This window comes from Triturus cristatus, chromosome 2_1 (assembly GCF_964204655.1).
Source record: "Triturus cristatus chromosome 2_1, aTriCri1.1, whole genome shotgun sequence".
In the NCBI taxonomy this organism is placed as follows: Eukaryota; Metazoa; Chordata; class Amphibia; order Caudata; family Salamandridae; genus Triturus; species Triturus cristatus.
In genome coordinates, this window is record NC_140581.1 from 890,162,087 (window position 1) to 890,174,891 (window position 12,805).

The window sequence follows — 12,805 nt, forward strand, 5'->3', positions numbered from 1 at the left end:
TCACAAGTGAGCTGTTCCTACCATTTTCACTGTGCAATGTGTGTACATTTTGCTGAATAATTGTTGAATATTACGTTTTAAGTCTGGAATGCAACTCGCATAACAAACAGGAGACATTATATCTGGCAAGTTTGACTAAATGATTGAACAGAAGATACTAAACCCTCAACCTTTGAATGTAAGCAACAACTGCTGAAATGTTTTTTTTTTCAATTAAGAAGTGAAACATCACCTGTAGAAGCAACAAATGAGCCATAAGGAAACACAATAGATCTTTCAAAGAATTTGGAGACATAATTTTGGAAGCATGGAGGTACTTCTCTTTCTTGTGGCAGCACATCTAGGGCATATGGACCATGTAACTGCATTAATGGAGACCTTAAGTGCATGTACTGAAGATATTTGGAATATTTCAATGATGTGTGGTTTTTAAAACCTCTAATGCACAAAACACCCCTTGCCTTTAGCCAGGTATTTAAAGAACCTGAAATGTGGTCAAATTTGAATTAAAACGCACTTATTCTGCATTCAGCCATTTTACAGCTGTGCATTGTCTGTTTCCATTGATAAATCTTATTGTGACAGCAAGTGTTACTCTGGGCATATGGGGTAGGTGAGCACACTCCTAAACGGGGGACATAACAATTCCACTCTCACAAAAATTAAACATTGAGACGTGTTTTGTGAATCAGCAGTTATTGATGGGAAGCGGCGTTTACTTTGCATGCGTTTCTTCGCATGCCGTTAGTACGCGGTCGTTAGTACGACCGCGTTGTTAGTTAGCATACCGTTTGTACGCAATTCGGAAATACGAATTGCAGTAAGGGGGGGAAGGTGTTGGATTTAAAATCCAACACCTTCCCTAGTGTCCGCATAGACTGGAGTTGGAATAGTAAATTAAACTATTCCAACATCCAGCACCCCCTTACTGCAATTCGTAGTTCCGAATTGTGTACAAACGGTATGCTAAATAACAACGCGGTCGTACTAACGACCGCGTAGCAACGGCATGCGAAGTAAACGCATGCGAAAAAAAGTTATATATTCGTTATTGATGGTTTGTGAACAATCCCTCCTGTTTCAAGAAACCTTTTCTGTTAACAAAATGCTGTGGCCATATGTTGGCAAGGGAAGCCCGCCCAATCCCCAGAGGTTAAAGGAGGTACAGAACAGATATCAGAGTCAGTCACATTTTCAAACTGATGGAGTTATACACACTGAAAATTGTGTTAAAACCTTGTGGTGACAGATTTAAAACATGTAAAGTTAGCTCATTCTCAAAGGATGAAACAAATGGCACTAATGAATATATATTGACTTTTTTTAAGTCTTAAAATCCACGAATCATTTTTGAATGAAACCTAATACCCGAAAATAATTTTCTTTTCAATGGGTGGTGTGCCTCTAATAACGTTTGCAAAGACAGTCTATGCTATGTCAACAGCACTCTCTCTGTTGTGCAGCTAATAGCAACTCAACATCTGTATCTCCATCAAGGAGAAGGTCAATTGAAAACCTTCTTTCGTGACCTGGATTAGAGCAACACTTCACCCGCTTTATTTGTAGACCTTCACCCCTCAACAATGAAATTACTATGATAACAGTTAATGTTCCTTGGTCTATGAAGAAAGGGTTTAATTGTCCTTCCGATGTTTAAATTAATCCAGGATCAATTCTCAGGCAAGGTGTAATGTTCACCAGCACTGAGAAGTCCACAGCTGCAATGCTTCACCAAATTGATGATGTCAAATACTGGAGATTTTTTTAGTTGGGCTGGAAGTTAGCTATTACAAATAGTAAGCAGTAATATATCAGCCTCCAAAAAATATAAAATCAATAATGAGATGATCTTTCTTTCGCATGGTATCCCCTAATAGGAAATTATTCCTGAAGTTTATGGCTTGGCTGTGTACCAAAAGGGAAACAAATTACAATAAATATAGCCAGTCAGGTATAAAAGACTTCTGGGTTGGACTCTTGTGCTGGTTTCCACTCTGTACATATCTTCTCACTTAAGGCCTTAGTAATAGTTGCTGAAGTAGCGGAGAGGACTGAAGACACACCTCTGCTGCTCTCCCTCTGTACAGGAGCAAATCTCTTCTGCTGAGTGTTTTCCAATACAATAGCCACTCGTCTGACTCTTAGGCACTTCAACAGAGCTTTGTCAATCCAGTGTGATGCCTAAGGTTCGGCCTGCCATTCTTGTGTTTGACTTTATTGGTCCTCACAGAGATTTTTCAATCTTCTTCACAGTGGCATTGAGATTTTAAAGATAGCTATGAGTAAAGCTGATCACTGCTACTTCTCATGATACTTTTAGTGATTCCATCTAAAGCGCTATAAGTTTGCTACGAGTTGCATGATGCACATTAGTAATCTATATAAATAACTTTAAAATACTCTTGCTGCATGCACTCCTTCCAACTTATGTATGTAACATGCTGAACCTAAAAGGTTTGAATAATCAAATAAACAACATCTGATCTCCATTCCTGTGAGACATATTAGTCTCACAGCTGGCTCAGTGGAAACAGTAGTCTTCTTACCACTTCATAGTTTACTAGAATGCTACATAAACAGTTTTGATTAACAGGTTTGAGAGTGTATGTCTGAATATTCATTTATACAGTTATTTTGTATGTGTTATATAGTATCAACCATGTTCTCACTCTGTGCAAAAAAATATATGGGGTCCCCAGGCAATATGGGAAATTAACTAACTAAAATGGGACACTTTAGTGATTCACCAACACAAACATTGGTGGCTCATGCATAACGGAGTCCGCTATGGAGATGAATAAGTACCAGTTCCAACGCTTCATTATGTTGAATATGATGTTGGGGCAGCACTGGAAGCCATAAAGTGACAGTGTAGAAAAATACAACATGCAAAAGGAGCTCATAATCGAGCTGCAACTGCTGCACTGAGACATAAATCATAGAACCATAACTGACCCACCTAATGTTTACTAAAGAACAAGGTAAAAATCCCTTACTCCTCAAATCAATATCCTGTCTGTGTCATCTCAGAAAAGGCACAACTTGTTGAAACCTTTGCATCCATAAAGTAAAAATAGAAAAGCAGTTCCATTGGTTTTGTTATGCTGAAGGGAAAACTGAACTAATGATGCCTAATTTTTCATGAAATGCAGTAGAAATACAATATATATCTCCTGGTCATCGTGGATAGATGCATAAAACCATTGCATTTTTAGCATTAGTAAAATTTTACAGAATGCAGTTATCATCGCAACTGAAATATTTATTGGTTAGGGATTAAATGCACCTCAAGTTGTGAATGATCTAGATCACAGCACACATTTACATTTACAAATATAAAATATCTAGTTAAACTGTTTGTGTTCAATATCATGGCATTACATATTTTTTGTATCTAATTACATTTTCAGATGAGTGGGGCCTAAGATATGATGACCACGCATTTTTTAGTTCACTAACAAATCTGATTACATTGTTCCTCAGAGAGGAACTTTCCACTGACAAAAAACATTAAGACCCTAAAAGTGTGCATAAATGACTACTCTTGTTGAACAGACAATCCCCGCAGTCTATGTAATATATAAGGGGCTAGATAATATCACATTTATTAACAGTACAATTCTTCCATTTGAGCAGCTACTTATTATCTCCCACTGGAATCCAACTATTGATCACATAAGTGGCCAATTGCATACAGCGAACTGCTATGTATACTCCTCTTTGTCAAGGATACTAAGTGCAGTTGAAAAGGTTGAATGCATCTCATTTATTGACATGATGTCTGGTTAAGGGACAGAAATATTGGGCTACTCTATCACCCAAAGGAGTGGTCATGTTAATATTAACACAAAAAGAGGCCATGTAAGTAACAAAATTAGGCAGAAGGTGGAAATATTGTGTAGGGCTCCTCAATGGGTACTCTAACGAGTTGCAAAAGAGACTGCAGATAATGTTGAGTATAACATTCAATTCAGTCGGTGAGAGCTACGAGCACGGTGCTATCTCTGCAGTACCTTTATCTGGGAACAAGCGGTGTCCCTCTTCATTTTTTGTACTTGTGATTTCTCTTAGTAACAGTGCAGCTGTGGCCATTAGTCCCGATGAAGACTCTGTATAAATTGATCTTTCTGTGAGTTTGAAGTGCTAACATGTTTGAGAATTTTGAGCTATTCTTGCCATAACTGACTTGGCTGAGGTTATTAACCTCTTGGACACACTTCTTTGAAATGGTATTTGTCCTACTCAATTATTTACTCTAGCAGTCAAAAGTAGCTTGTTGGACTTTGTTATTGATTTTATAATTCATGACTGCATGTGGCATCTGATACTCCGAGCCCCTCACAGTCTTTTATCGTAGATGGACACCCAGCTACTGCTTGATTATTGTTCTAGTATGTGATAGTTTATATGATTAGTTTGTTCTGCAAATAACAATTGCATATCGCTGAATGGCTTTGTTGTTTGAATTAGACATGCATAACTTTGTCTTCTTCAGTCTGTTATGGAGCATAGCAAGGTACTCACAGTGTTGCTAGTTTTTATTTAAATATTTCCCTTGCATGATCCCTTTTGTGCAAATACTGATTTTTGGTGGGAGCAGGCAGGGTCAGATGAAGAACATTGAGGGCTGTGTTTCATAACATCCATAGAAATTGACGTATATATGAGATTGGTCCTGTGAGATCCTATATGATAAATAAACTTCATAATACTTGATAACAGTATAGGGTTCCCAACAAACGAATAATACAATGACCAGTTATGTAAAGCAAAGTTTTAATGGAAAACCTGGGGTTAACCTGTAGTATCAAAGCAGCAGGCTTTCCCCTAACAAATGCCTATAAACTATTTAAGTAATGTGAGAAATTGCCATGTTGGTTGAAAGGAGGGGTGACCCCTATTCAAACAACAGCCACAATCCCCATCAGGGTAAACTACAAAATTCACTAAATTTAACCTGTGTTGACCGTCTGGTAGCTGGCACAAAAGTACTTGGGTTTAACTTAGTAAAAGCTAGTACCTAAAGATCAAAGCACCAACCGCGGACATCTTGTCATGTGATACCGGGTCAAAAGAAAAAGAATATGGCCGACCGCGATGAAGCTCGGGGTAAATACAAGAAGTGGATGGGCCTGGTAGGTGCTTACATTCGGACTCAGAAGAAATTTCGAAGAAAATGTTCTGAGAAGGTAAAGTTCAGCGGGACAGTTCTACGGGTGGTGCCTGAGGAGGGAGCATTGTCGTCAGGGAGCCGCTGATCGAAGTCTCAATTAATATTTTTAAGTTCGTACTTAGGGCCTTATTCAGACTTTGACAGTGCAGGAGCGGGACCGCCCCGTTCCTGCACCGCCAAACCCATGTAGGATCTGCCCACCAGATAAGGAGTTTTCTCCTATCTAGTAGGCGGTTCTGTGGCGTTCCCAGGGTGGTGCCTATGAGATAGGCACCACAATGGGAACCTCAAAGGCAGTAAGTACCTGCATGGCATGGACTGCTGCCATGCAGGTACTGGTGTGCATGCACGCAGGGGCACATGTTGTGCCCCCCTGTGTGCATTCACAGGGAGTGAGGAACCAGGGGGCCCTGTAGGGCCCTCTTTTTTTCCTCACCACCACACTTTTCATGGCAGTCACTCCGCCATGAAAAGTGTGGCTGTGAGGAAACTCGTAATATGCTGCAGCCAGGCCAAGCATATTGCAGCCTTAGGACCATCAGGCAACCGCCAGGGAACAGCAGTTGCAGCGGATGCAGTGGTTCCATGGCACGCCGACTGCCCTAGTTGTAATAGGGTGGTCAGGAGACTGCCATCATGAGTCTGGCGGTCCGTGGATCGCCACCGACGTAATAAGACCCTTACTCTTTTTTTTAGGAAGTCAAAATTCCCCAGTGGGATGATGCAGGAGGCTATAGCCGAGAAGAGTACCAGGAGGTCAGAGACCCCTTTAGCGAAGGACCACAGAGCAGGATTTGCTGCTCGGAGAACAATTTAAAGGGATCACAGTGGGTGGATAGATAGCAGGTTGATCCCTGTCTTCCCTCAGTTCTCAGAGCAGTTTTTAACCAAACTTGGTGGGGTTCAGGGCTTACTCTGGCTGGGTCCAGGTGAGGGTTCTTGATGGTCAGAGCCTGTTAGGTCCCTGTGGCTCTAAGCAGAAGGCCAGCAACGTAGAGTCACTCTGGTTGTCCTGGGCTCAAGTGATGAAGCAGTGCTCAAGCAGCAAGGCCACCCCCCAAGGGTTTAGGGCAGGCCTCTGAGGGTTCAAGGCAGGCTCCAGGCAGCAAATCAGTCCTTCCAGGTGCAGCAAAGCATTCTTGTAAATTACATAGCAGGCCACAGCAGCAGGTTGTCCTCTTAGAGTCCTTCCCCAGGTTCAGAAAGGGACCTAGAGAGTGGGTTTGGGGGTTTTATACATGGTGCCTTCTTTAAAGTAGACGTTTTCCTTTGAAGTGTGTGGAATTTCCTGACTCCCCTGCCCTGGCTCCAAGCTCGCTGCAGGGACAATGCAGTGACAACAGTCCTTTGTGTGAAGGCAGGGCACAGTCTATTCCTTTGCAAGTGGGGCTGTGCTCCGCTCCACACCCCATACTACCAGTTGATGGCCCATTCAGGCACATAAATCCCTCCATTGTGTGATTGTCTGGGAGAAATAAAGAAAGTCCAACTGCCATCTACAACACTCATGTGATCTGGGACAGACTGCAGGCACCAAATAGCAAGAGCAGGAAAACACCAACTTTCGAATAATGGAATTTTCAAAATTGTAATTTAAAATCTGACTTTACCATTGAAAAGGATTTTAATTACAATTTTATAGATACCAAACACGAACAGCTTATATGTCCCCAATCACAATTTAGCACTTATTAAATATAATAAGGCAACCCAATGTTATTCTATAGGATAGGTAGGCCTCACAGTAGAGTTTTTCACTACCAGGACATATAAAACTTAAAAGTACGAGTCCAGCCTTTTAATTACAATGCACACTGTACTATGGGCTACCTAGGGCCTACCCTAGGGATGACCTATATGATATAAAAGGGGGGTTTGAGGCTTGGCAAATGGGTTATATTGCCAAGTTAAATTAGCAGTTCAAAACTTCATTCATGCTGCAGTGGCAGGCCTGGGACGTGTTCTAAGGTGCTACTTAAATGGGTGGCACAATAAGTGCTGCATGCCCACGAGTACCATTTAAAATGATTTATCACTCTTCAAGAGACTTACAAGTAAATTAAATATACCAATTAGGTGTAAGCCAATTTTGCCATGTTTAGGAGAGTGAGAACAAGCACTTTAGAACAGATTAGCAGTGGTAAAGTGTACAGAGTCCTAGATCAACAAAAAATTAATTTCAGTAAAAAATGGAGGGAAAAAGGCAAAAGGTTTGAGGGAAGACCACCCTAAGGCTTCCAGGTTTGACACGCAGCATCAAAACAACTATCAAGTGAAAATTCAAAACGATAAATAGTTATTTTTCATTTAGATACATTCAGATGCCTCCAACTTCTCACTGTTCTTCTTGGAGACTCAAGCAGCAGATCGATAGGGAAGATAGACACTTCTATCCCGGTCTTCTTTCTTAGGTCTATGCCAAATTCCAGTCCCTCTGACCTGCTGAGCCCTTCTTTAAAGATGCCCTTTTTCTCCAAGTAAAATCCTATTTTTCTCCCTCCTTCTTGCTGAGGGTTACAGACAGCAGTCCCAATTTCTTCAGATGCTGGATGCCTTGTGGTTAGTTCTACATTTTGCAGACTGCTACAGATAGTTCACAGAGGACCAGCAACAGATAACAGTGGGCGGTAGGCTCAACCACTCTCTCCAGCCAGAAGAACCACAGCACAGTAGAGTCTACTGATCAGCTCATTCTTCAATCAGATGCCCTTATTGCCCTTTAAGTCCCTGGGACTAGATGAGGCGAGTAGGCCTGACACTTAAGAAGCGCTTTCAAATCTTGGCTACATGGCGGAGCAAGATTCAAGGTCCAAGTCCTTCCTCATTTCTGTATGGAATGCTCAACTTGATGAATCCAGACTGCTCACAATACCTACTGTTGTTTGTCAGTATTCAAGGTTTACTGGGAGAGTTGAGCACGAACATACAGATGGGCAGGAGGCATGTGTATGCGTTTGTATGTGGGGTGCAAGAGACCTAGACATAGCGTCCACAAGCTGGTGGGCATTAACAGCCCTTCCTCTGTTATGCACCCTCACCTTCGGCTTAGGTCTGTAACTGCATGGCAGGCTAATAACAGCTGGTAATGCCCTGAGAGAGGGCATTAGACACTGTAAACCGATAAGATATGGGCCGATTGACTTAACAAAGTAGCTGCTCAGCACCCACAGAAAACTAGACAAAATAAGCTCAATGAGAGGAACAAAGCGCCATTGTTCAATGAGCAATTAATCCTGGTAAAAAAATCCTGTAAAAAAATGGAAAGACTGTGGGGAAAAAACTATGATCACGCCATCAAAAGCCAATATAAATTGGAGATGATTCAGGCTCAGACCAAATACTTTGAAGATAAAATTAATGGGGCGCATAATAGTTCAAAATAACTAATCAAAGTAGTGCACTCCTTAACAGCCACCAATCAAGAAATTAATCTCCAATCTTCATCGAAAGAAAGATGCAATCGGTTGGCTACATTTTTTTGAAAACAAGGTGGAAATACTGTATGAGAATTTGCACCAAAATAGAAACACCTTGAAAGTTGATTCTTACCCCAACATGAATGAAAGCCAGAGTATTGATATAGAAAGGAGACCAGATCATTTTAAGACGGTACAGGTAGATGACCTCACCTTTATTCTGCAAAAGATCAAGTCTGGCTCTCCCCAAGATCCAATCACACCAGATATCTTATTACAGGCTGGCACAATAGCAAAAGCAACCACAGCAGCCTTGGTATCACTTTCCTTGTCCCAAGGCCTGATCCCAAAATCATGGAAACCCGTGATCATATGACCATTACTAAAGAAACCACAGTTGGATCCAGCGGAACCTGGAAATTACCGTCCCAATTCACTTCTACCACTGCTAGGCAACATTTCCGAAAAAAGCGTGAATCAGACTCTGTCCCGTTATCTAGAGGACAATCAAAGGCTTCACAATAAACAAATGGGATTCTCACCCCAACATAGCACTGAGGCAGCTCTGTTGGTGGTAACTGAGGAATTGAAGAAAGTCCTAGATCAGGGGTGTACAGCGGCTATCCTGCTCCTGGATTTGAGCGCCGCATTTGACACGGTAGAACACTGCCCATTGATCAATAGGTTAAAGGAAACAGGTATCACAGGTACGGCAATAAAGTGACTAACCTAATTTCTGGAAGACAGGTCCTTCCAACTGTTGGAAGGGGAGCATCTCTCAGACACCCTCCAACTATCATGCGGAGTCCCACAGGGCTCCGCACTAGGCCCTACACTTTCCAATGTGTACATGCAAACATTGGGGGAGATAGTACAAGAATTTGGCCTGTCCATTGTGTCGTACGCTGACGATACACAACTAGTGTTATCAGTGACGAACGACCCCCACTCCCTACACAATAACCTAGGTCCTTGTATGTCAAGAATAGCTGATTGGATGTGTAAATGCTCCCTGAAACTTAATGGGGATAAAACGGAGCTTATGTTCCTGGGAAACCAAACAGTACCCAGGAACATCATCAGCTGGCCAACTCAGTTGGGAGAATCCCCAACCCCCAAAACGGCCATTAAAAACCTGGGAATCTGGCTAGATGAAAATCTAAGTATGGAGACCCAAGCAAAGAAACTTTCAGGCAAATGCTTTGGATTACTCCCTATGCTCCGAAAAATCCTCCCTATTCTACCTGTACAATCCCGCAGAACTGTGGTCCAAGCTTTGATTATGTTGCAGTTGAATTACGGGAATTCTCTGTAACTTGGCACACCCAAATATGTCATTAACCGGCTGCAGGTAGTACAAAATGCCGCAGCAGGGACCCTGCTCCAAATTCTGAGAAAGCAATCAGCCAAGGCAGCCCTGAAGACACTACACTGGTTCCCAGTTCAGGCAAGGATCATATTTAAGGCAGTCTGTATCGCCCACAGAGCCATGAATGATAGAGGACCTGCCTTAATAAAAAAACTGGTTGCCCCCTATATCCTAAGCAGGGATTTAAGATCCTCTACAGATCTTCTCATGCAACAGGGCAGAATAAAAAGAGCAAGATGGGGTGGAAGGGCTTTCATGCACCTGATTCTCAAAATCTGGAACTCACTGCCCAAAGATGTGCACATGTTAACCAACGAACTAGCTTTCAAGAAGAGACTCAAAACATTGCTTTTTCCCTAAAACCCCCCGCCCTCCCCCCCCCCCCCCCCTTGGTGGTCCGACTAAGTTGTCATGGTTCTCCTAGCTCTGGAAGCCTACAGGCAGCTACGTGCTCTTTAAATCCGTAAACATAAACATAAACAACCTGAACATTAGCACTCGTTTGTCTATGCAACATTGGCTGGGAAGATTGGATTATCAGAAATTAATTGAAGAAATATTTAGATACAATATCCTAAAAAAAAAAAAGACACTATTCCAATTTAAAAAGTCATAAATATGTCTCTACTTAAGAGTAACTGGTGAAGCAAAGGAGGTACACATAGTCACACAAATGCACAGGATAAAGAACTGAGAACGTTTCTTAGAGGATAAGGAATCCAGGGCAGGCACACCATTGTCTAGGGGGTATTAAGGCCATCACTGATGAAGATAAGCCTTGGAACAAATGTATTTTAAAAGTGTCATTATCATAACAGGCTGAATAAGTGCGGTTGACAAAGGAATGGCAGAAATATTTTCTGAGCTCCAACTCTCTGCCTAAACTAGAGCTACATTTTAAACAAAAATGCATATCTTCCTTAATTTTCCGAGTTGAACCTGCATCCAGCGCCTAGAGACAGCTGATATTTTTAGAGCAACTTGAAATGTTCCGGGTGTGATTGCTTCCTTCATTCGTCACTTTAAGTTAAATGCCATTAAACTGAAACATTCGATTCCAAATGTGACATGATGACACATTCGTTTAGTTATCTTAAACAAAATGCAAAAAAATCTTATTTGCATTTCTAGTCAAAGCAATATAAGGCGATGTCTTCTAACGTCGACAGGACATTGCAAAACAGAATGTGCCAGCAATCGTTGAATAAAAAATGACGCATTGTGTCTATGCCACCAGTCCTCCATATTCATTTTTGATATGTCCTCTCTCGCTCTCTCCCCCCAGGGATTCTTCAGGAGGAGTCAACAGAATAATGCCTCCTACTCCTGCCCCCGGCAGAGAAACTGTTTAATTGACAGAACGAACAGGAACCGATGCCAGCACTGCCGGCTGCAGAAGTGTCTTGCCTTGGGAATGTCTCGAGATGGTAAGGTGTACACGGGCCCTCGGCAAGGGCGCCGGGGCGCGCGCTCTGAGCCGGCTGCTGCCGAGGAAAAAACATAACCGCGCCATGACTGATTTCAAAGCAAGAATGTGTGTGTGTGTTAAACTCTACGCAGCGTGATTGGAAGTTGAACTATCGCTAAACAACCCCGCAGCAAAATTAATCTAATGCTGTCCTTTTGGAAAGTTCTGAAACCAGTCACGGTATTTCTGGTCAGATGCACAAAGCCACGACGCTAAACCCTGCAAACACGGGAGGTGCGACTACAGGATGGGTTTTTGGTGTGTTTGAACCCCATTTTGTGAGTCGGTAAAGCATTTCTGATGCTCAAAATGAGTTTACAGACCCATATTGAAAAACAATTAGAAAGGGGTGTGAAAGGGGCGGTCCTTCCTAATTGCGGTTCGGTTTTGTATTTATTAATGGTGTGCTACCGGAATTTCTGTTGCAAACCATTGCTCAGTTAAATGAAATTGGTGGTAACTGATTTGCAAAAGAAAAGGTGCATCCTTGGGACACCTTTCACTTTTCTAATGGTGTTGGGAGCCTGGACAAGTAGGCAGTTGTCCAAGAGACCACTGCCCGTTGCCCTCATACTTTTCCTTAATGGAAAATCTTTTTTTTTTTTTACAAACCAGCACTGGTTCCTTTAAGGAACAAGGCTTGCTTGAAAAAACAGTTTGACATTTGGGAGTATTAACACTGGGATGGTAGCCTTCTGTTCCTTTCATAGCACCATGTAGGTGTCTGCAGCCAATCACAGGGGGTCGCAAATAGTGATCTGTCTAATTTATAATAATTAGGCTGCTCGTTCTGTGACAAACCCCCAACTGGACATTTAGCGATGGCACTTAACACAAAGGTTGCATCGCAAAACTATGCAGTTTGCAGTCTTTTTTTCCGCACAGTCTTTTGCTACATCTGGCCATTCCTCCTTTTCAACCAAAAAGGACCCCCAGTTCTTCAACAGCCGCATCCCATAATGGCCAGAGTGTTAAGGATGCAGTTCGAGGTATAGTCAGGCTGGCAACATTCAGAAAAAGCTTATCCTGCACCCCAGGACAAAGTATTTGTTATACCTTTAGCAGTCCTTTTAAAAAAAAAATATTATGGTGCACTAGGGCGTTGCTATATGCAAAGTGCACATCGGTGATAAGAACATGGGGCCATATGTACAAAATGTAGCAATTGCGATATTCCATGTGTGATTCTTACTGAATCACAATTTGGAAACCGCAATTCATAATGTACCAAAGCGTACACCTCTTAAATAACGATTCCTAATGAATCGCAAATCAACCTTTCTAATGAATATTAACGAGGTAGGTTGCAGTTTGCGACCCATTAGGAATTGCAGTCATCACAGGGATGGTGGCCTGCTGGGGTCAACAGACCACCATGT

The 12,805-nt window shown here is 42.1% G+C and overlaps 1 protein-coding gene across 1 annotated transcript in view; it reads left to right on the plus strand.

The window, feature by feature from the left end:
- The window catches only part of RORB (RAR related orphan receptor B), a 365,246-nt gene that overhangs the window by 231,974 nt on the left and 120,467 nt on the right, over positions 1 to 12,805 (plus strand). The window contains exon 3 of the mRNA XM_085633060.1: positions 11,244 to 11,385. Coding sequence (XP_085489186.1) covers positions 11,244 to 11,385 — 142 coding nt within the window. The remainder of the gene's footprint in view (positions 1 to 11,243; positions 11,386 to 12,805) is intronic.